This window comes from Ricinus communis, chromosome 1 (genome assembly GCF_019578655.1).
Source record: "Ricinus communis isolate WT05 ecotype wild-type chromosome 1, ASM1957865v1, whole genome shotgun sequence".
Classification (NCBI taxonomy): domain Eukaryota; kingdom Viridiplantae; phylum Streptophyta; class Magnoliopsida; order Malpighiales; family Euphorbiaceae; genus Ricinus; species Ricinus communis.
This window is the reverse complement of record NC_063256.1, coordinates 6,212,861-6,236,255: the sequence shown is the minus strand read 5'-3', so window position 1 is coordinate 6,236,255 and position 23,395 is coordinate 6,212,861. Positions and strand designations below refer to the sequence as shown.

Below are 23,395 nucleotides of genomic sequence, written 5' to 3'. Positions count from 1 at the left end.
CGGTATTTATTTTATATTTTTAAACAAGGGATATATTGCATAATAGCCCCACTGTATTGGTGCTAAACCTGTCAATACCTAAAACTAAAATGATCACAATGTTGTACGTACGTGTCATTACATGGGATAAAAAAACACATGAAGAAATGAGAATTTAGGGAAGATGGCCAACTAGCGAGCAAAGCAAGGTGGCGACACTGTAATCTCCATCGATCCAACAAAAAACTAAACTTATTTTAAATTTGATATATATATATATATATATATATGTTCTCTATCAAAAGTTGATCAACATGATACGTTTAGGGTTTCGAGAATCAAATGAGTTGTTCTGTATCACATCAAACATTCAAAATTCTTTGCAGCCACCGGAAGAAAAAGGAATTTACTGGAAGAATACTTTACCTGCTATGCCTATGGCCGCCTGTGAATATGCCTTGACAAGCACATACGGGTGACTCAAACCAACCAAGTGCTTGGCATAAAGGAAAGTGGAAGTACAGACTACAGAATAAAGATATATTACTTACAGAACATTTCCGAATAGATACGCAAAAGAATATCTTCCCGAGCAATAACTTCCTGATTGCACTTTTCTTCCCCTCCCTTCCGCTTGTTAAAGCTTCCCTCTAACTAAATTCTTGACAGCACAGATTAATTACAGTAAAACATGTCAAAATCCGGGCTAAAATAAGGAGGGAACTTAGTTATATGACCAAGGTATTTGTATTACAATGCCAAGCAAGCAATAATAACCTTTTTCAGGATTCAAATCTCACTAATGTTAAACTTTCCTCAAAAAATAATAATACCTAGTTTGACCGTTATTGAGAACAGCTGACATGACTTCTAAGTGGATAAGTAATGACTACAAACAGAATTTATCAATAACTTAAGACTGTAGGAAGCTACAAATAAATCCTAATGCATTGAACACAGCCTCACAATCATTACGTCTTGCAAGCCCACGCCAATTGGCAATTGGCAAAAGCAAGCACCAAGAATGATTCATGACAAGACCTGTCAGTCCATTCGATCCATTAACATTTTTCATCTTCTCATGATGATTGCTTCCTTCTCCAACTCATGCAACGCCATAATACTTTGACTAGGAGGAAAAGGCTACGATAATACTTAGGCCAGACAAGGATTGCTTCCAAATTTTCAATGAAAAATTTCATTGGACTAATGCTCTGCTGGTCACGATCAAATAAGCACAGCAATTGCTACTGCTACTTAGGCCATCAACAGTTTTCTCTGATAGGGGTGTGTGCGGAGGGAGAGAGAGAGAGAGAGAGAGAGAGAGAGAGATGTAGATATACAATGCACCAAATGTCGAATTGCAAGGCAGAAGCAATTCGAAGAAATTATAAATCTATTATTGCATCATGATGGAATGTACAGTTTACAAGATTATCTGTTCCTGCATGCCTCATTTCTATGTTGAAGCATTAAACTAATAATTTTTCCACCGAGGAACTTACTCCTCTGGGGAATTCCCTTAATCAGTTTAAGTCTGCTGTGTTTTCCTCAGGCAGTCATGAAAACAGAACTTCAGGGTCCTCTACTCATCCTGATAAAGAAAATAATATCCCTCAACAACTGTCGATAGAGCATGCATAAAATTGAACAAAGTTTCAAATTTAAACATTTGATACTACCAAAAGATTATGCAAGTTGGAAAAGTTAAATATCAGGAAGTACTCCATCCACAAATAATTTTCATGCTCTTAGGTGCATATGAAGCTGTTAGTTTGACCAATTCTGCTGGTTACTTTAATTGTTGGTAACATTTTCACAGCCTTGATGACATTCCCACTCCCCCTCCTCCCGCCCCCCCAAACATAACGTAAACCATAACATCAATATTTTTACTCCGTTGCAGTAAATCTAAACGTGAGCTTATTTCAATTGCATAAAATAATATCAACTAACCTTAATACTGAAGAGAAGACTATTGTCTGAAATCTGTTGGCCTGCTGTGACTTGAAGTCCACGAACATAGCCAGTAAACGGTGCCTTTACCACATGCTATTCAATTAAAAGAAACTAATATTATAACTTAGCAAAGAAAATAAATTGATCCAATGTTTAGTGGCAAGCACAACAAACCTCCATCTTCATTGCCTCCAACACCAGTATTGGTTGACCTTCCTCCACCTTTGATCCATCCTGCACCAGAACCTTAACCACTAAACCAGCCATGGGAGCTACCACAGTTCCTGGAGGGTGAGATGCAGTTTCAACATCAGTCATATGTTGGGTTTTGTCATCATCAGATAAATCAAGCCCCAGCTTTTGCCTAAAATGATGATGGTGTGCCCCATGCCATATATGAAGGTGCTTTGTCTCATCCTGCCACCCAAATGTCGCCGATTATATTTCAAAACACAGACATGCACTGAAGCACACACGTAAAGACACAATGATGGATATAGACACAGACACGACAGGCACAGACGTACAAAGAGGAATGCTCTTCCATTATTAATCAGCAATATTCAATTGCCAAAGTGTTATACTAGCTTTTATTAACAAAAACTCATTCCAACAAGCAGCACTAGTGATAGCAACATGAATTTTATAACAAGACACCAAGCTTAAATGAAATGCTTTCAAGAGTAGAAGTCCTACGAAAACAACAGATCTTGGTAGGGAATGCCAATAGGCAGGTCCAGAAGACAGGATTGTTCATGCACTGACAAGTCAAAAAGACTGTTTTACCCTGTAATAACGAGCAATACAGCAGAAAAAGACAATACTACTGCAACAGACATGGTCATAGGCACGTGCTAGCTGTGAAGTGATTATCATTATTTCATAACAGCCATGTGATTAATTTTAACAAAGCATTTGATGACAATGGGACAATAAGGGCTGGTCAAAATTCTAGACAAGTACTTGATAAAGAAAGAATTTGCATTCAGCAATGTGCAAAAGTTAACTCTTGCTTACAGAAAACTAATTACCTTCGAATAAGCAGCCAAACTAACATTCATGCTTACACCATCAGCCTCAACCCTAAAATTGCAGTCATCCAGGTGCATTGCTTTGACTACTAAGCCACAGGAACCAATTTCTCCTAACTGCACACATGATAGATATTGAAGGATGATCACCTCAAGTACAAGAACTGACCACTCAAACATTCCACTTGCATTCATTACAAGAAGACAAGTACCTCAATCAGATAGTTCCCATCTGGCAGGTAAGTGATGGAAAGCGCTACTGTTAAAGGCTTTGAACCACTGCTATCATATTCATTGTCCCACTCAAATTCCATAGTATGCCTAGCAAGATGATGGACTCTGAAAGGGGGATGCGAATACCATATGGGGTGTAAGCTGCTGTGCCCTGGACATAGCACAGACATTGATATCATGAAGACTGAAAAGGGGTGTGTGCTCTGCAAAAGAGGAATGGCCTTCAACCGTTCAACATACCAGGGGGGCTTTCCTTTAAAGCAGAATGTTGCTTTTCACAAAGGCATGCAGCCAGCAGACTTGCACTGTATTTGGCATTACTATATGCTTCCTTGGCTAACATTGAATTATTAGGATCAGTAAAAAGGTCCTGTTTGTGGTGCTCAATAAAGTGTGTTTCCACATTGCCATCTTCAAATGACGTATGACTAGCAAGTTTTTGGAGAAAATTAATATTAGTTGGTACTCCTGCAACCTGCAAACAAATTGATCTTGAATGATTGCATATTGATACTAACAGATGCCAAAGAAAAATCGAGCTCAACAAGTTGGCTTTAGATATTTATTGAAACTTTTACATGATTCTATTTAGTTTATACCTGAAATTTGGATAGGCAATCCTTCAGTTTAACTAATGCTGCAGCACGGTTCTCTCCCCAAACTACAAGCTTTGCAATCATAGGATCATAGTGCATGCTAACAGTATCCCCCTCTTCAACTCCAGTCTCGACACGAACTGCTAAGTAGACAGATTTAACTTAAGCTGGAAAGCTAACATACTAAATAACAAGAATTAATAAAGGGACTATTTAACTCAAAGCTGTTGGTAGACTTTATGTATGACAATTGATAAATGAATCCCAAAAAATCCTCTGTATTGTACATTGTGTGCTCTTTTAAACTTGATTTGGCTGGAAAATTGCATATGGGAACACCTAATTGAAACATAGTTGATAAGGGATTGCCTAGACAACCAGTCAGAATGTAAATTAGCTAAGAGTCATGTGGAAAATACCATTTATGCAAAATAAATGCTTGGGCTCACAATAAGCATGTATAAGTAACTGTTTTATGCATTGCAATTTCACCTGTTGATGACACTGCAATGGGACGATAATGATGAAGAACTCCAGTTGCAGGAAGAAATCCCTTAGAAACATTTTCAGCGTATATTCGGGTTTCAAATGCATGACCTATCAAAAGAAGAACGTAAGAGCGCAGAAAACTTACATGATAAATATAGCTTATTCATTTTTATACTTTATGTGAAAAACAAAAATGAAGTTTTCCTCTTGACATACTAACCCAACAATATATTTCAACTTGTGTAGCACAAAGCTTACATAATACATTCAAATCATTTTCTTCGACTGTGTACGCCCTCCATCTCTCCCTATTCTCTACTCTGTTTATTTTTGAATCATTGGTACACCATTTTGTTTTCTGTCAAGTACCAATCTTGATTTTTCCATAAATCCAAGCAATAAATAGAAAAAGGATGTTCAGAAGATCATATTTCAGAAGCAAGCCTACCCAGCAATGGCACCTGTGATTGAGTGAGAGGAAGTGGTTCTCCATTTGCAACACGGATTTGCCACTCTACAAGATCTTGACCAACAATCATCTCGGTCACTGGATGCTCAACCTACAGATGAATTTGAATGATACCTGTAAGACTTTCGTTCAACTTGAGGGATTCAGAACATTAACATAGACAATTAAGAACCTGAAGGCGCGTGTTCATCTCCATAAAGTAAAATTTCCCCGAGACTATGTCGACTATGAACTCCACGGTCCCAGCATTGTAGTAACCAACTGCCTTTAGATATAAGTGAAGGGCTAAAAATTAGCAACTGTAATTAAAGGAATTAAAGTATATTTAAACAAAAAATATAAAGAGACTTCTGGAATATGAAGAGCTAAATAACTCAATAAGAGAAAATGGTAGCATCGATGTAGGTCTACAAATCCCCAAATTAGTATTGCTTGAAACCATAGCAGATTGCTCAAGAACAGGAATTATTAGTATTGCAACCAAGCTAATTCAAAATTCCATACTCCACTCTAATGACTTGATTCATTTCCAAATATAAGCAATCAGAAAACCTAAATACACAAAATATTACCTTGGCTGCAGATACAGCAGCCTGACCCAAGTGGGAGCGGAACTCATCCATAATATTTGGCTGTATCAGAGGGACTTCCAATTAAAACTTGTCAAGATAAACAGTGAAAAACCTGACTACAACTATAGAAACTAAAAATTACAGCTGGAGCTTCTTCAATTATCTTCTGATGTCTTCTCTGCACACTGCAATCCCTTTCATATAAATGTAGTATATTTCCATATTTGTCACCAAATACCTAAAAGATCAAGATCGGAATAAGAAAGATTAATGCATAACCTGAATAGATAATCAATTCACCAACTGGATGCAAGCCACAAAATATAAAAATTATACTAACTTTCAAGAAAATTAAGGAGAAAGACCACGGCATGACTTTTCTGGGTATGATTGGAAAACAATGCTAATATATCAGTACAGTGAGATGACGCTACCTGAACTTCTATATGTCTTGGCTGTGTGATGTATTTCTCTAGCAAAATTGTATTTATGCCAAAAGAAGCAGCCGCCTCCCTTTGTGCTCCGAAGAAAGAATCAACAAATTCATTTGGACTTTGCACTATCCTCATACCCTAAAAAATCTGCACGGTTTGAGTAGTTTGTCTGAAAGGAAATAAGCTTCTAACTTAATGAGAAAAGCATTGTCCAACATGCTTGCACTGTATATGCATAATCTAATCATAAAAGATATATTCATTGACACACCCTACCATGTTAATTTATCAAGATATACAGACATGATGTGTCCATCAGACATCATTGTTAACAAACATTTACATCGTATAATAGCAATTAAAAGGTATAAGATTATTGCAGAATACCTTCCCTCCACCTCCATGGGTTGGCTTTATCAAGACAGGATATCCAATTTTATCTGCTTCCAACTTCATTTGTTCAATATCTTGCTCAATTCCATGATAACCTGGAACAAGTGGCACCCCTGCAGCTCCCATTATCCTCTTCGAAGCACTACCATAAGCATAACAAACAATTATCAATTACCAATGGATTCTCTAAACAATCACAAAGTTTCACATTTGTGCAGAGAATGGTGATTGAGTTAACAGAGAATTAATAATTACCTTTTATCACCCATATCCTGAATAGCTGAAGCTGGAGGACCAATAAATGTAAGACCCTTATCTTGACAAAGAGTAGCAAACTCAGCACTCTCTGATAAAAAACCATAACCTGGATGGATAGCCTGATAATATTAACAAAAATAATAAGCAATTAACAAGGCATCATCTATCTCAAATTAACATAAACCAAAGCATTGCAAGATAATAAGGCTATGTTTGGGATTACATGTGCTCCTGTTTGGTTCACAAAGGAATTCAAATTCTTATGTTCTGTTTGGATATCAAGATTATGTGGATTTGGATTTGTAACAAATACTTCTTTTGGGAACTACATAGATTTGTATTAATGAGGATTTGAGACAAATCCATAGAGTGTTTGAAAGGCCAATTAATAAGGATTTGAAATAACAACCTAAGCATATGTTAGTTTTTAATCCTTGTATTCAAATACATTTTAAATCCAAATTCAAGGTTGCTGTTTTTAATATTTGAATTGAAATGACATCTATATTGTAAGCCGAATTCCTAGGACTGTCACTAAATTTTTGTTTTTGCACTTAAATTCCAAGAGGAACCAAACATGCCATGAGGTTAAGACTAAGATATTCAATTAATATATTCAATACCAATAGAAATACAAGTATAATCAAATGAACTAAAATTCTATAAAATCAAGAAAAATAATATTATGTAGAGAACTAGTAGAGCCTAATAGTTATGACTATGAGCTGCTGGTACTAAGCAATTAAATGTAAAATTCAGTGACATCATGCAAGAATTTAAAATCAATTCAATCAATAACAATAAATAAATTAAATTAGTTAAAGAAAAAATGAGTCACGCAACTGACCTGAGCACCAGTGCGAATAGCAGCTTCAACAATTGAGGAACCGTTCAAATAACTTAACCGAGCCGGAGGTGGACCTATATGAACAGCTTCATCAGCTGATTTAACATGAAGGGAGTCTCTATCGGCATCACTGTAAACAGCAACGGTTTTAATCCCTAACCGCTTCGCTGTCCTCATGATCCTGCAAGCAATTTCTCCTCTGTTTGCTACTAAGATTTTTTCTACGCACTGCGTCGTCGTTTTGTTGCTTTCATACGGTGGCTTCACGGAGTAGAGTCTGACTTGGATGAAGAAGGGCTTGTATTGGAGTTTTCGACGGAGAAATGATGACATCGACGAGGCCATGGTTATTCTGTTTTGGAGTTTTTCCCAGGGAGAATAGTATAATAACCGTTAGGAAAAGGGGTGATGGGAGGGGCGTTTTGATAATTTCGTGTAAATGTGAGGGGTAGTGTTGGAAAATAGGAGAGCGATAGAGTGATGTGGAGAGATATGGTTAGGCGGTGCAACCTTTGACTGGATGATTGATTGAACAATGGAGATTGGATATGGATCTGATGTGTTGCTTACCTAGGAAAGTGTTCCTAATCCGATTGCGAAATGCATAATTATGATTATATGCAGAGATGGAAGTCTACGTGTCTTCCTTCGTATGGGACAGATGGCTTATTTTGGGAATATGGGCTTCTGGATTGGACTCAAGCCTTGGCAAAAAGCAACAAGTTATTTTAAGGCCTACAATATGCAATTCGGCCCCAGTTTGCACTTGAATAATATGAAATCGCTTTTCTTTTTTCTTTCTTTATCAAATATTCAAATTCTACCCGGCCTAGTAATTTCTTTTTTTTTAAAACTTATTTTTTCGATTTTTTTTTTTTGAAAAAGGTATTTTGTAGAATTTAATTCTACCAAATATATTCTGTAGCTTTGAAGATAAAATTTCTGAATTAGAAAAGTTGATTCAGTTCAGCTAATATTAGTGAATTAGAAAAATCCATTCAATTTAGCTAAAGCTTATCTTTTCTAAAAAAAAGGGCCTTCATTGAGCCTTTCTTACTAGTATATTTATATCGAATATTGAACGAGAATTAAGAAATATTACATCTAAGTTACTGTTCTTTCTTATACATTAAAAGAAAAATGGTTGTTGAGAAAAAATAAGAAGCAATAGCAACCTTTTCTTTCTTTTCATAAGAGATAGCATTGCTCGCCCTAATCCTCGAGGCTGAGCTTCGAAACCAAGTAATTCGGAATTCAATACCTAGGTAATATGTTATTTGAATTATTTTATTTTATAAATTTATTCGATATAATTCAGTTAAGAAATTTAAAAGGAAAGTACTAATTGCGATATTTTATACTCTTATTTCTGAAAAAGTAGGGAAAATAGAATCTGTTGGTGCGTTTGAAGATCAAGGATGATGGCAATGGCATTGGGAGCTCTCATAGCAGCAGCTGGGAGTGGGCCATGACGCTTGCCAACACTTTTGCCTAACAAAATCATGGCAATTATAGGGTTGGTTCGCTTTTCACAAGCTATTGAAATAAAACGGGCATGTGCAGCTGCTACCTCACTGAACCCTTCCAATTAAACTTTGTATTTAGTTTTGATTTTGACTTCTGAGGGCCCATCTACAATTGGCCATTTTCTTTCTTTTTCTTTTCATTATCTTTTTGTTTATGTAAATATTAGAAGAGATCCCAAAGGATGCGAGTCGGGTTTTGTTAGCTAATTCTGAAATTAGAGTCACCAAGAAGCTCCAAAGAACAAAAACGGTTTATAGTTACCTTTTGTCCATCAATTCATTGGATGTTTTACACAGCCATCATGATTTCTTCTTTTCAAAGTATTGCAGGAAGGAATAAATAAAAGACAGAAGGTGAAGAGAGCTGGGCCATTCTCGGCTAATGGCGGAGGTATAAGGTGTGCTGCACCCTTTGCATTATCATATCATTAAACCAGCAAAAGCACTTGCCCAAAAATTGGTAGCTAAGTATATACCACAAACCAATTATTTCTTATTTGACAAGGCAGTAAGTTGGGAACTTTTGTTTATTTTATTAGGGTTTTACTGGAAACTTGGAGATGGCCGTGCAATAGAGGATGATGATGATGTCTCTGAACTCCTTTTGCTGAAACGGGTAAAAAAGAAGAAAAGAAAAGAAAGGGGTCATTGAATTCACTCCACTCACCCACGAGGACATCCATTCATTAGTCCTCACTCTTTCCTTTTATCTCTCTCACGTTATTGGGTTCCAATTATAATCATAATCGAGATTAGTTAATCACTAGTAATTTTCATGTGCTAATGAGTTCTTTTAGTTCGCAAATTTTTTTAATCGATTTCTAAAGCAATTGCCCTCAATATTGCCTTCTTTTCTTCTTTCTTCTTCCTTTTTCTTTTTTAATTTTCGACTTAATGGTTTGGGATGCTTTGGCCATGTGAGCTGCAAATCTACCATGCTCCCACTAAAATAATCGACCATATTAAGATTAGTGAAGTAAAGTGAGAAATAAATAGACCTAAACTGACAATGAGAAAAGTGATACAAGATGATTTAATGGCTTTACATATTTTTTAAGATGTACTCCAAAATCATTTGAAACAGAGGAAGAGAAGCCGATCCTACTTAATTTGTAAGGTTTAGTTGATTTGAGTTGATCATTAATGATATAATTTCAAAATTTAAACTTCAATCAATAGGATTGAATAGTCACATATACCTTTTTAAGGTTTACCCTATTATGCATTTTTGTACTAATGTTTCTTTTTCTAAATCACATTTTTTCATTTATTCAAACTCGAAATGACAAAAAATAAACATTAAATTTTTCAGTTTTTTTATGTAAAAAAAAAAAATTCAATTTCCAGACTTCTTATTTTATTTTTATACAACAATTTAATTTCTAATATTTTGTATTATAAGAATATTTTATCCTTAATAAAATGAGACTTCAACTTTTCGGTTAATTTTATATATTTTTGGTAACGGTCGATTAATAAAATAACTATTTTTTTATGATGTAATAATTATGAGTTGATGAAAAATGATATTCATAAGAATTCAAATAGGGCAAACCTTAGGACCATTTGTAATAAATCATAAAAATGAAAGCAAATTACTAACAAGTAGTGAGCTGGCCAAAGTTGGTTTTATTTCAAAAGCAAATTACTTTTTCAATCTTTGTTGTGAATTGGTATTTAACTTTTCTGCAGTTGCTGCAACAGCTTTTATAAAGCCAAAATCATGATTTTGCCTCACCTAATGTTTGTACTGCAAGGAGAGGTCAATTAGAAGCCTCCGAGTTAATTAAGAAACTCACTTTATCTAACCTTCTTCTGTATTAAATATTTTATGGACGAACTTTCTTGTTCATTTAAGTAACAAGTGATGTAGATGATAACAACAATCTATTGCACCATAAAGATTGTCTTAAATCCAAATCTCATAGACAGGAACAGAGTTGAACATATAAATACATGCACATAAGGAGATTTGAGACTACATATATATCAACAATGAGTACCAACTTAATTAGCTGAGCTGCTCATCATCTGTGATGGGCTGGCATTTCAAAAGTTGCATTGGCTCTTTCTAGTATCCTATTGTTGGTGGTGTTTGGGCAGGTCTTTCAACATTATTCTTTATGATATTTTGGATAATAATTAATTCTGAACATAGTAGAGTACTCTTTCCTGTCAATTCAAAATGGCCTTTTCCATCCCATTCATAGTGCAATTTTATGTTGGTGAATAGTGATATGATTTAGACATGGACCCTTCCCACTTAATCAGTTATGTACAGTTCACAAATAAATAAATAAAAGAAACTATCACCCTCAGGCCCAAAACCAAGGATAAGTGGTAATTTTGAGTTACAAAATTTGGGCAAAGGTCATGCCTGTAATAGTTAGCTTGTAAGGAAGATGGTTAGGCAACATCAATGATAAGGGACCATGTCAAGCTTAGAAGTCATCTTAACCACCTACCTTTCTCTATTTCTTTCTTTCATCAAATAACCATCTTTTTGACTTTGGTAAATATATATATATATATTGATTTGATTAAAGCTTTACATTCTTGTTATGTAACAAACATGTACAAACTTGTGGCCAAATTTGAGCGGCTGCTAAGAACAAATTTTAATTAATCATCCGTATTATTTAATGTTTTCCACCAAACAACCAAAAGAAAAAAAAAAAGTTAATAATAATTCCAAGGTTTCTTATGTTTGATGGAATCAACTTGAATGAGTGTCGTTGTCAGTAGAAGAATCCAAGGATTATGGTTCTGCATAATTAGACTTTTGAAGGCAATATACTCTGCCTATGTTTATTCATCTCCCTTTTCATATAAAGATAACAATAATGTGAGAGACTACTTAAGCCAATTAATCTCTCTCAGCCTTCCTAATAATACACATGAATTTTGTATCATATTACCCCAACTTTAATATAGATAACAGGTTGTCCTATCAAATCATCTCTCTCTATATATATATGGGGACAAAACTACAAACTATGCAATTAGCTACGTTTCTATGTATAATAATAATAATAATCAATCAGTGCAATTGATTTTAAAAGAATGCTATTATTTCCAGAGAAAAGTCGCATAAAATAGTTTTTATTGACTGTATTTTATAACAGGGGTTTATTCAAATTGGTTAAACAAACAATTGTTGAAGCATATTGACGAATCATGATTCTTTATCGACGGGGATAATGTTTCTTCAGGCACCCAACAAATGTAATGATTTCTCCATACTTAGGCTTGGTGTTCAATACCCATTCCACCAGAAAAGCTGTTTATCCTATGTGTTCCACATAAAAGGGAGCTCCCACATTTAATACTCAGTTGTTTTTCAATTTTAAATCCAACTCAAGTGATAAAAAAAGAAAGAAACATTTTGCCTGTAGGACCAAAAATAGATTATTATCATTTTTATATTCATCTTGAATTCTTCTATAGGTCTTTTAGTCTTTACGAATAAAAGTCAAAATGAATAATTGATTATCTCTGTAACAAAAAATTTCATAGCCAATTATGAAATTAAAATGCGAGTTTAATATTTATACTCTAAATTTTTTCTCTCGTAAATGACCATATTTTTTTTATTGCCAAAACTAGCGATAATTTATTTTGCATTGAAGGATTAAATAAAAATCAGAAGAAATTCAATTCAATTATTTGTTCTGAAAAATAAGCTCACTAATTTGATATTTAATATGCATAGGATAAGAAAATAAGATGACTAATTCAATACTCTCACCGTCCACACTTCCTCTTTTAACTTATAAAATATACAAGTGAAAGGTTTTAGGATTGGAAACCACAAAAAGAAAGAAATGTGACCAAAATAGTACATTTATTTTTGCATAAATAAATAAACGTGGTCATAATTGTACAGAGAGAGGGAATTTTCTTTTTCTTTTTTCTTTTTCTAATTTTTTTGCTTAGTCGCGTGAGGAATGACAAATCGACAACCGTCCTCTCTCTAGGCACCGTCCAAAAATAGACGCCCGCCTTTTCTAAAGAAAGCGCGACACCGTATTGTTTCCGCCCCCTCAGCGCCAAGTCACCAGCCATCAACCGAAGCATTCGAGATTCTCTCTTCTTCATTTCCCAAAATGCCATCCCTTTTTATTTTTTCTTTCTCAATGTAATTGAATTATTTAAATTAGGTGTAATTATGTCTTTTAAATTTATAAAATAACTAAAGAATATATTTTTGATTATTTCATAAAATAAGTTTAATTTTTACATTCTAACCTTTCTCCTAATTTTAGGAAGATACTTCATCTATTAGTTAAGATTTTAAATCAAAATGTTAAATCGCGTGAATCGAAACCCATTATTTATATACTCGCACATAAGGAAATGAACAAAAACAATAAAGAATTCTCCGGTAAACATGGCAACACAATCTTTCCTCAACAACCAGTGATTACTTACATAGTAATCTGTCATAGTTCCAGATATCAAGAAAAAGAAAAAGAAAATAAAAGGACAACATAGTCATTTGCTCTTTACCTTAATCAAAATCCTTAATAATTTCCCAGGGGAAAGAAAACTCTGATTCTCCAAAATACAAGTAGAGAGTGTCAAAGACGACTGTATTTTTTAACTTTTTTTTTTTTTTTTTTTTTAATTTCTTTTAAAGAAAAAAAGAAATAGTAAAGGGTTTTGTTTTGTTTGTCCCACTCCATGCGTCATTCGATTAGATTCTTTCATACACAAAATTCTCTCTTTCTCAGATAGTAATACCAAACAAAACATCAAAGAAAAAGCTAATAGCAAAACATACAGAAACAAGCGAATCACAGAAGTACAGATCTAACAAACATGGGTTAGACAGACTCAAAATCAAGAAAAACACATACATGCAACTAAATGTCTCTTTTCCATTAGCTGCTTCTCATCACAACAAAGCTAACCTGCAGTGAGTTCTTTTTCCTCGTGCTATTCATTTTCTTGTTTTGTTTTGATCACTTTTACTAGTTATGCCATGTGGTCCGTTAGGATCGCACAGTTGTTTATAATTCAGTGATCAAATATTGACTACTGGATTCTCTGAATCATCTCATTTATTATGCTCATTAACTTCTCAATGATTTTCACTGTTTCATATTTTTTGCTGTTTCTTTGATCAGGTTTCTTTTTGCAAATTTTGAAGATAACGGTTATATTTTTGTGTGTATATATAATAGCCGAAAGGATATGAATTATAACTCATGAGGTATTTGCTTAATTTTTTTCTATGTACAACAAAGTAAAATTCAGTTTGGTTTGAGGTTTAAAGGATCTGATCTCTTGTTTTGTTGATGTTGTTGACTAGGTAGGTACAGGGAGTGAGAGATAAGCCATCAGCGTTTCAAATTCTTTGGCTGTTGATCATTTAGTTGGATCCTCATATAAAGATATTAATTTTCTCTGATCAGAATTTTGTTGAAAAAAGGGAGCTTTTGTTCTCGGATTGAAATATTATGGCATCGCGAACTGATTCAAAACGAAAGTATTCCTGGTGGTGGGACAGCCACATAAGCCCCAAGAACTCAAAATGGCTTCAGGAGAATCTTACAGGTATAGATTGGTTTTTTGGAGACTTCGTTTGCATTTCAGTCCTCATTTCTGGCATCACCAATTTCTTAATTTTATGCATATTGAGATGTTTTTAATAAGGCTATGATGTGGTATTGTAGCTGTTTAAGAGACAAATTGAAATCAATGGTGGATTTTCTGTATGTGGTTATGAACTGGAAATTTCTCTGTTATCTGACAATGGCGGTGCTAGAAGAATGACTTGAATTCTGATGATAATAGTAGATCTATTTTTTTGGCAATGCTGATTCATATATAAATGGCTAACATATTTGATGCTCATGCCTGTATATGTCTTGCAGCAAAAAAATGTTTGGGTTGTGAATAAAGGCATAGTCATTCTAAGAATAGGGACTTCTGTCTTCAATCCAAATTGGTTTATCCGCATTGATAGTCTGCAAAGTTTTTACTAAAGCTTTTCTCCTAGTTCCAAAAAGGGTCGTGATTAGTTACTTTTACTGCATTATGAGAGTGGTCTGACTATTTGAGAAGTTTTTAACCAACACACATAATGAAATTTTGCCTTATTTATCATTTGCATAAGATTTTTTTTCATCTAGAATAGGAAAACAAAAATTTTCTTTTCTGTTGATTTAATGAGAAGCGATAGTTAAAACGTGTGGATGATGATAATGAAGATCCGTGATAGGAAGTGAGATTTAAAGCACCTGACCTTTCTTTTTTGTACAACTTGCCTTGAAAGGAAACTAAATTTAAGAACTCCAAACAGATGAATGAAGCAGTGGCCAGTGTGTATTGTGTTTACCTTAAAATTGAATTAACCAGTGGCTGGTAAGTATTTTATTATGAATGAATATAACTGGAGAAACCACAAATATAAAACTTACAAAAGGAACAACATTGTGCATATTTTGGGGAAATGTGCAATTCTCTGTCTTTTGTAGTTAGCATATATTGTGTTTACTTGCTCAGATAAATCAGTGGACTTGACAACACATTTGGTTGTGAAAACTTAATCTATCATATGAATAAGCTAAAGCTGATGTGATTTTCATGTTTTCCCGAAATTATTTCTGTGCTTTGCTTGTGCCTGGATTTTCTTTTGTTTGATAGGTGATATCTGACAGATCATCACTTATATCTCCATTTCTTAATATTTAACTTTGAAGTTTATTCCGGTGGATTCTCCTCCTCTCTTTCCTTCTGTTCTTCCTGTAATTGCTCTTATTTTAGCGAGAGACCGATCTTTTAGAGATGAGTAGTCCAAGAGATGGTACATTGTTTCTTTTCTTATTTTTTGAGTTTCTAAGAGGGAAGTTCAGTTAATAGGTTCTTCATTTTCTTTACAACAGTCTCAGCATCCATGAAGGGTGTGGATTCCATTCTGCATTATTTCTCTGTAGGAGTTATTTGTTAAATGTTTCTACAATCTATAACCTAAGTAAGCCTGATCATTTTAAACTCAAAAACTATGTCTACAGGACTGTAACCGTCCAGTTGACCTTCTAGTTATATTGAATACTTTGTGTTTAATAAAATTGTAACGTATAAGACTTTGGATATCATGCAGTCGTATTTGTCCAAACAATTTTTGTCACTGTACTAAACAGTTTATCTCCATATTTTTGTTTTGGATTCTATAGCTTTCTGTCCTTCAGTTATTTTTATCAGTAATTCTCCTTCTCTTCCCCTTTTTCCCAACACATTCAATAATTCTCTTTTGTTTGAACAGATATGGATGTCAAAGTCAAACATATGATCAAACTCATAGAAGAAGATGCAGATTCCTTTGCAAGGAGGGCAGAAATGTACTATAAGAAACGCCCGGAGCTTATGAAATTGGTTGAAGAGTTTTACAGAGCATACCGTGCCTTGGCTGAAAGATATGATCATGCAACTGGAGTGATCCGCCAAGCACATCGAACAATGGCAGAAGCATTTCCCAACCAAGTACCTTTCATGCTAGGAGATGATTCGCCTTCAGGTTTTAGTGATGGTGAGCCTCGTACGCCTGAAATGCCACCGATACGTGCACTTTTTGATCCTGATGAGTTGCAAAAGGATGCTTTGGGAGTCTCACCATCACATTTGCATTCTATAAAGAGGAATGGAGCTTTTACAGAGGAATCGGATTCTGTTCCTGGCAGAAAGGGTTCAAAACAGTCCAATGATTTGTTTGGTTCTGCAGAGGGGGTGAACAATGCAAAGGTGACTGAGGGAAAAGCAAGAAAAGGCCTCAATTTTCATGATACGGAAGAACAAAATGTACAAAACAACGATATCAAGGCTCGAGTTCCATCTGATTCTGAGCGAGTGGGTAAAGCTGAGATGGAAATTTTGACCTTAAAAAACGCTCTTGCTAAATTAGAAGCCGAAAAGGAAGCTGGGCTGCTTCAGTACCAACAGAGTTTGGAGCGATTGTCCAATCTGGAGTCAGAAGTCTCTCGTGCTAAGGAAGATTCTGTGGGACTTAATGAACGAGCCGGCAAAGCTGAAACTGAAGTTCAATTTTTAAAGGAAGCCCTTATTAGGCTTGAAGCTGAAAGAGAGTCCAGTTTTCTTCAATATCAGCAGTGTTTGGACAAAATAGCTAATATGGAGAACTGCATCTCCCATGCCCAGAAAGATGCAGGAGAACTGAATGAGCGAGCTAGTAAAGCTGAAACTGAGGTTCAAACACTCAAGCAAGAACTGGCTAGATTAGAAGCTGAAAAAGAAAGTGCTCTTCACCAGTACAACCAGTGTCTGGAAAAGATCTCTGATCTGCAGGAAAAATTATTGCATGCTGAGGAAGATGCCAGGAGGTTTAGTGAGCGTGCTGATAAAGCTGAAAGAGAAGTTGAAACCTTGAAGCAAGAGGTAGCCAAGTTAACTAAAGAGAATGAAGCTGCTGCTGTTCTCTTTCAACAATGCTTGGATACAATTTCTGGTCTGGAGAGAAAACTAGCATCTGCCCAAGAGGAGGCGCAAAGACTTAACTCTGAGATAGATGATGGGATTGTGAAGTTGAAGGGTGTGGAAGAAAGGTGTCTTTTGTTGGAGAAATCAAATCAGAGCATGCACTCTGAGCTGGAGACTGTGGCACAGAGAATGGCTGCCCAAAGTGAAGAACTTACAGACAAGCAGAAGGAATTGGGACGACTTTGGACTTGTGTACAAGAAGAGCGCTTGCGATTCTTGGAGGCTGAAACCGCTTTTCAAACTTTGCAGCATTTGCACTCTGAGTCTCAGGAAGAACTGAGATCTATGGTGGCAGAGATTCAGAATAAGGCTCAAATCTTACAGGACCTGGAAGCTCATAATCGGACTTTAGAAAATGTAGTTGAGGAGGTAAAGATGGAGAACAAAGGCCTGAATGAAGTAAACATGTCTTCAGCTTTGACAATAGAGAATCTACAAGCTGAGATTTCAAGCTTAAGGGAGATAATAGGCAAACTTGAAGCAGATGTCGAACTTCGGTTGGACCAAAGAAATGCTCTTCAGCAGGAAATATACTGTCTAAAGGAGGAACTTAGTGACCATAACAAAAAATACCAAGCTATCATGGAGCAGTTGGAGTCAGTTGGCTTCAGTCCAGAGTGCCTTGGGTCATCTGTGAAGGATTTGCAAGATGAGAACATAAAGCTAAAAGAGTGTTATGAGCAAGAGAGAAGCGAAAAAGTTGCTCTTTTGGATAAGTTGGAGATCATGGAGAAGCTTATAGAGAAAACTGCTCTTTTAGAGAATTCTTTATCGGATTTGAATGTTGAGCTAGAAGGGGTGAGAGAGAGAGTAAGGGCATTAGAGGAATCCTGTCAATCTCTCCTGGGAGAAAAATCCGCTCTTGTTTCTGAGAAGGCTGCATTAGTCTCTCAGTTGCAGATTGCAACTGATAATTTAGAGAAACTCACAGAGAAGAATAATTTTCTGGAGAATTCCCTTTTTGATGCACATGCTGAAGTTGAAGGGTTGCGGGTAAAATCAAAGAGCTTAGAAGATTTATGTACATTGCTTGCTAATGAGAAGTCTGACCTGGTCACCGTGAAAGGAAATTTAATTTCTCAGTTGGATGTCACTCAGAAAAGACTGGAAGATTTGGAGAATAATTATACAGATTTGGAAGGGAAATATTTCAGTCTGGAGAAAGAGAGAGAGTCCAAACTTCATGAAGTAGAAAAGTTACGGGTTTACTTAGATGCTCAAAAGCAAGAACATGCCAGTCTTGCCCAGTTGAGTGAGTCTCAATTGGCTGGTATGGCCACACAGATTCGGTTGCTACAAGAAGAAGGCCAGTGCATGAGGAAAGAATATGAAGAAGAACTTGAGGAAGCCTTTACTGCTCAGACACAGACTTTCATCTTGCAGAAATGTGTGCAAGATCTTGGAGAAAACAATTTTACCCTCTTACTCGAGTGTCAGAAGCTACTGGAAGCATCTAAGTTGTCTGAGAAACTGATTTCTTTACTAGAGCATGAAAATCTTGAACAACAGGTTGAGGTAAAATCTTTGTATGATCAAATTAACATGCTAAGACGGGGCTTATATAGAGTACTGAAAACTCTTGAACTTGATTCAAACCAATGTTGTGAAGATAAGGCTGAGCAAGATCAAATGCTTCTAAATTATGCAGTCAACAAGCTTCAAGAAACACAGAAGTTCTTCTTAGAGACTCAATATGAAAATCAGCAGTTGATCATTGAGAATTCTGTTATTTTTACCCTGCTTGGGCAACTGCAGCAAGAGGTGGAAAATCTTGTGACAGCTAAAAACACTCTTGATGAGGAGTTGGCACATAGGTCGGAACAGTTCTTGGTTTTGCATAGGGAGAGCCAAAAACTTTCAGAGACTAACAAAGAGTTGAGATTGAAGATTGTGGAAAGAGACAACAAAGAGGAAGTATTGAAGGTTGAGCTGAATAATCTCCATGGACAACTCTTAGACTTGCAAGGGGCTTACAAGAATTTGAAGGAAGAGAACTGCAAGGTACTTGATGAACAAAGATCCTTAATGAAGTCAGTCTCAGACTTGGCAGAGGAGAAAACTGATTTAGAAGATGAGAATTGTACCATTTTTGCTGAAACAGTATCTTTAAGTGTCCTGTCTGTAATTTTCAGAGACGTCATCTCTGAAAAATTCTCAGAAGTAGTACAGCTCAGTGAAAATCTGGATAAACTGCATCATGCCAATAATGATCTCAATGAGAAGGTGAAGCGAATGGAGGGGAAGTTAGTGGAACTTAGTGTATTGCAGCATGAGAAAAGAGAGCTTCATAAAATGGTGGAAGACCTGAAGAGCAAGTGTGATGAGTTTGAATTGATACGATCAGATCAAGAAAAGCAGATAATGAAACTATCTGGGGATTATGATCACCGAAGTATGGAGGTAGAATGCATTCGTGAAGCAAATAGAGAATTGGAGACTAACCTAGGGAAGTTGAATGAAGAACTTCGAGAAACTAAAAGCAGGGAGGAAAGTTTGAATTCTGAACTGCAGAAAAAAATATTTGAGGCTCAAACATCCGAGTCTCAGGCTATTGTACTTTTTGGTGAATTGCAAATATCTCTGGTGCAACAAGCCCTGTTTGAAGGAAAGGTTCATGACCTGAAGAGTAAGTGTGATGAGATTGAGTTGATACGAGCAGATCAAGAAAAGCAGATGATCAAACTATCTGGGGATTATGATCGACGAAGTATGGAGGTAGAATGCATTCATGAAGCGAATAAGGAATTGGAGACTGAACTGAGGAAATTGAAACAAGAACTTCAAGAAACTAAAAGCAGGGAGGAAAGTCTGAATTCGGAGCTGCAGAAAGCAAGATATGAGGGTCAAAGATGGGAGTCTCAGGCTGCTGTACTTTTTGGTGAACTGCAGGTATCTCTGGTGCAACAGGCACTGTTTGAAGGAAAGGCTCATGACCTGAAGAGCAAGTATGATGAGGTTGAGATGATACGAGCAGATCAAGAAAAGCAGATGATCAAACTATCTGGGGATTATGATCAACGAAGTATGGAGGTAGAATGCATTCGTGAAGCAAATAGGGAATTGGAGACTGACCTGGGGAAATTGAATGGAGAACTTCAAGAAATTAAAAGCAGGGAGGAAAGTCTGAATACTGAACTGCAGGAAGCAAGATATGGGGCTCAAAATTGGGAGTCTCAGGCTGCTGTACTTTTTGGTGAACTACAGATATCTCAGGTGCAACAGGCACTGTTTGAAGGAAAGGCTCGTGAGCTCATTGAAGCATGTGAGAGCCTTGAAGCAAGAACTGTGGAGATCAACCAGCTGAAAGAAAGAGTTAGCACCATGGAATGTGAAAATGAAGAACTAAAGACTCGGATGACTTCGTATGTTCCAGCTTTCATTTCTTTAAGGGAGAGTATAACATCGTTGGAGAATCATACTCTCTCACATGCAATACTTCCTGAAGGTGACAACAAGGAAGCGAAGGTAAATTTGGTTTATCCTATTCCGAGTTCACTATTGAAGCTTTGGTTCAATTGAATCCTCAACTGAAAATTCCTTCACTTTCAGATTTTGCAGAAAGATTTTCCTGTCTTATGATTATTCATCTTTCTCACCTGAAATTCTACATCCATTTTAGCTATAGTTTGCACATGTATCTTCTTTGTAGCATAATCTTTTGATAACCTGTACTAACCACCCTCCCAACCACCTCACACCCATATGCACCTAAAAACTGAAGAGAGGATGGGGGATGGATGCATTGGTAAATTAAGTTTGAAAACCATTAAGGCGTTAATGGCATCTAGGCTTGATTGGACCTGCATAACTTCTTGACTGAACATTCAATGTATTGATAGTCACTCTTGTTCCTGTTCATTTCTCAATTAAACAGAGGGCTTTCAGTTACATATTTCACCAGATTTTCTGTAGTATATTATCATACCTGAATCTCATCTTAAACAATGTGGTCCTTGTTTTTATGGTATTTGACTGGAACTGTATTGTTTGCAGCATTATGCATTGAACAAGTTTCCAATTGTTATTTCCTCCATTAGCTGCTGTTTCATCTGATTGTGATTACCATTTAATATTCATGTCCTTTATTCATTTTGCTGTAGGATGCTACATCAGCAGTGCAAGCTGAAAGCTCTCGACAAATTAGTTATATCATGGGACCAGATGGACTTCAGGACCTGCAAAGTTCACACATGAGAATTAAAGCTATTGAAGAGGCAGTGATGGAAAGGGAGAGACTTGTTATTCTGGAACAATCAAGTGCTAATTCCAAGCTTGAGGCGGCAATTGGAGAGATTAAACAGTTAAGTAGCTTACATCAAGAGCCCATTGAAGCAGGCAAGCATGGAAATCAAAATCCAGAGGGGAAGGGACTGAGACTTGAAACCTTTGGAGGAGGAAATGAAGTGATGACAAAAGACATAATGCTTGATCAGATTTCTGAATGTTCATCATATGGGATCAGCAGAAGGGAGACAGTTGAGGCTGATGATCAGATGCTTGAGATATGGGAAACTGCTAACCAGAATTCCAGCATCGACCTGACTGTTGGGATGTCTCCAAAGGCAAAAGCTGCATTTGCGGAGAAGAAGCGGAACAGGCGCTACTCTTCTACAGAATCAATAGTTGAGAAAGATGTTAGTGTGGACAAATTAGAGATCTCTAGGAAATTGTCAGGGTCTCGTCAAGAAGTGAATGAGAGGAAGGTTCTAGAAAGACTTGATTCTGATGCACAAAAATTAACTAATCTTCAAATAACTGTGCAAGACTTGAAGAGGAAAGTGGAGATTACAGAGAAGAACAGGAAGGGAAAAGGTATCGAATATGACAGTGTGAAGGAACAGTTAGAAGAATCTGAGGAGGCCATCACGAAGTTGTTTGATGTGAATCGCAAATTGATTAAGAGCATTGAAGATGAATCGCTGTCCTCTGATGAGAAATCTGCATTAGCATCAGATGAGAATGGAAGCGTCAGGAGGAGAAGAATTTCAGAACAGGCAAGAAGAGGCTCTGAAAAAACTGGGAGGTTACAGTTAGAGGTGCAGAAATTGCAGTTTCTTTTGCTGAAACTCGATGATGAAAACAAAAGCCGAGGAAAAACCAAGATTGTAGAACGAAAAACAAGAGTTCTACTGCGGGACTATCTGTATGGAGGGACAAGAACTAGCCAGATGAAAAAGAAAGGGCACTTCTGTGCATGTGTGCAACCTCCAACCAAAGGTGATTGAGATGAATTTCATTTCGTCGGCAAATATGTGGTGTAGTTCAAGGTTAAACTAAGACATTTAGTTGCTTTGTGCATAAATTTTCCTTAGTAGAGATCTTCCATAGACTTGAATAATATCACTTGTTTGTTAAAAAGATCCTTAGTTTAGCAATCCTGCTGTACATGTTGAGCTGCATCTGATCAAAAGGAGCTGCTCTGTGAAGAGCTTTCTTTTTTCGTTTTTTCTTTCTTCTTCTCTCCTTTTTCTTAATTAATATTTTTGGGTCTTGTTCTTATTCTATAAACAGCATGTCATGAGAAACTGTGGTATTTGAGCTGTTTCTTCAATAGAGAACATGCTTATTAGAAACATGAAGCAAATCAAGTTGATTCAGAATAAAAGTTTGACAAGTCGATTGTTTATGTTCCGAGCTCCGTTAGAGCTTTCTGAACAGTTCCTCGAAAAATGTATTTCTTGCTTTCATTTCAATCTATTTTCCTGTTGGTGTGGGAAATAAACAAACAATAAAATAAGCATTAGTTTATTATATGTTATATATAAAATTATAATGAATACATTAGTTTTTCAGAAATTAAGGCGGGGATCGAAGCAGCACGGAATGAGACTCGACCCCATTCCCACCTCATTGCTATAGATGGGACGGAAATTCCCCGCCCGGGATGGATCCCATCAGGGCGGATGGGGTTAGCCATCATAATAATGGCAAGATGCACAATATGATACTCGTAGGATATAACCATCTCCTTACATCCAATTACCAATCTTATTGATACAATTCTAATAGCAACCTTTCATCTGTAGCCGATGGAATGATTCTATCTTGCTCTCAAATTTCCACAAAGTTTATAGATTAGAAGAGGAAACCGCTAGTAAGATCTCAAGAT

General features: G+C 36.1%; 2 protein-coding genes and 1 long non-coding RNA gene across 5 annotated transcripts; 2 read left to right on the top strand and 1 right to left on the bottom strand.

Moving 5' to 3' along the window:
- Nucleotides 1–530: 530 nt before the first annotated feature.
- On the bottom strand, nt 531–7,758 carry LOC8275416 (methylcrotonoyl-CoA carboxylase subunit alpha, mitochondrial). 2 transcript variants are annotated; one of them, XM_048377700.1, is made up of 17 exons: nt 7,262–7,758; nt 6,412–6,533; nt 6,151–6,298; nt 5,764–5,901; nt 5,472–5,567; nt 5,330–5,389; nt 4,930–5,022; nt 4,750–4,848; nt 4,547–4,646; nt 4,292–4,396; nt 3,803–3,942; nt 3,444–3,678; nt 3,182–3,354; nt 2,970–3,086; nt 2,113–2,355; nt 1,936–2,031; nt 1,325–1,573 (listed from the first exon to the last, which is right to left on the bottom strand). In XM_048377700.1, the coding sequence occupies exons 1-17, from the start codon at nt 7,604–7,606 to the stop codon at nt 1,565–1,567; spliced, it is 2,319 nt and encodes a 772-aa protein (XP_048233657.1). In that variant the 5' UTR covers nt 7,607–7,758; the 3' UTR covers nt 1,325–1,564. The 2 variants fall into 2 exon arrangements, with proteins under 2 accessions (XP_048233679.1, XP_048233657.1); XM_048377722.1 differs by lacking the exons at nt 1,325–1,573; nt 4,547–4,646 and adding an exon at nt 531–640 and having other exon boundaries at nt 3,803–3,939; nt 4,737–4,848.
- Nucleotides 7,759–7,904: 146 nt separating this feature from the next.
- Nucleotides 7,905–9,779, top strand: LOC8275415. Its single transcript, XR_001535608.3, has 3 exons — nt 7,905–8,526; nt 8,643–9,185; nt 9,327–9,779. It is a non-coding gene; the product is annotated as an uncharacterized LOC8275415 (long non-coding RNA).
- A 3,643-nt stretch (nt 9,780–13,422) lies between these two features.
- Nucleotides 13,423–22,726, top strand: LOC8275414 (protein NETWORKED 1D). 2 transcript variants are annotated; one of them, XM_015722722.3, is made up of 5 exons: nt 13,423–13,705; nt 13,917–14,002; nt 14,106–14,346; nt 16,058–20,751; nt 21,387–22,726. In XM_015722722.3, the coding sequence occupies exons 3-5, from the start codon at nt 14,250–14,252 to the stop codon at nt 22,509–22,511; spliced, it is 5,916 nt and encodes a 1,971-aa protein (XP_015578208.1). In that variant the 5' UTR covers nt 13,423–13,705; nt 13,917–14,002; nt 14,106–14,249; the 3' UTR covers nt 22,512–22,726. The 2 variants fall into 2 exon arrangements, with proteins under 2 accessions (XP_015578208.1, XP_002524736.2); XM_002524690.4 differs by having other exon boundaries at nt 14,102–14,346.
- The last annotated feature ends 669 nt before the right edge of the window (nt 22,727–23,395 follow it).

Bases quoted from the DNA above. Each gene is read 5' to 3' on its own strand.
- LOC8275416 (XM_048377700.1), bottom strand. From the start codon at position 7,606: ATGGCCTCGTCGATGTCATCATTTCTCCGTCGAAAACTCCAATACAAG. The intron at 6,299-6,411 runs GTAATTATTAAT...TGCTTATGGTAG, and splicing joins CAGGATATGGGTGATAAAAG to TGCTTCGAAGAGGATAATGG. The intron at 3,087-3,181 runs GTACTTGTCTTC...TCATGTGTGCAG, and splicing joins ATGGGAACTATCTGATTGAG to TTAGGAGAAATTGGTTCCTG.
- LOC8275414 (XM_015722722.3), top strand. From the start codon at position 14,250: ATGGCATCGCGAACTGATTCAAAACGAAAGTATTCCTGGTGGTGGGAC. The intron at 14,347-16,057 runs GTATAGATTGGT...TTGTTTGAACAG, and splicing joins GCTTCAGGAGAATCTTACAG to ATATGGATGTCAAAGTCAAA. The intron at 20,752-21,386 runs GTAAATTTGGTT...ATTTTGCTGTAG, and splicing joins GTGACAACAAGGAAGCGAAG to GATGCTACATCAGCAGTGCA.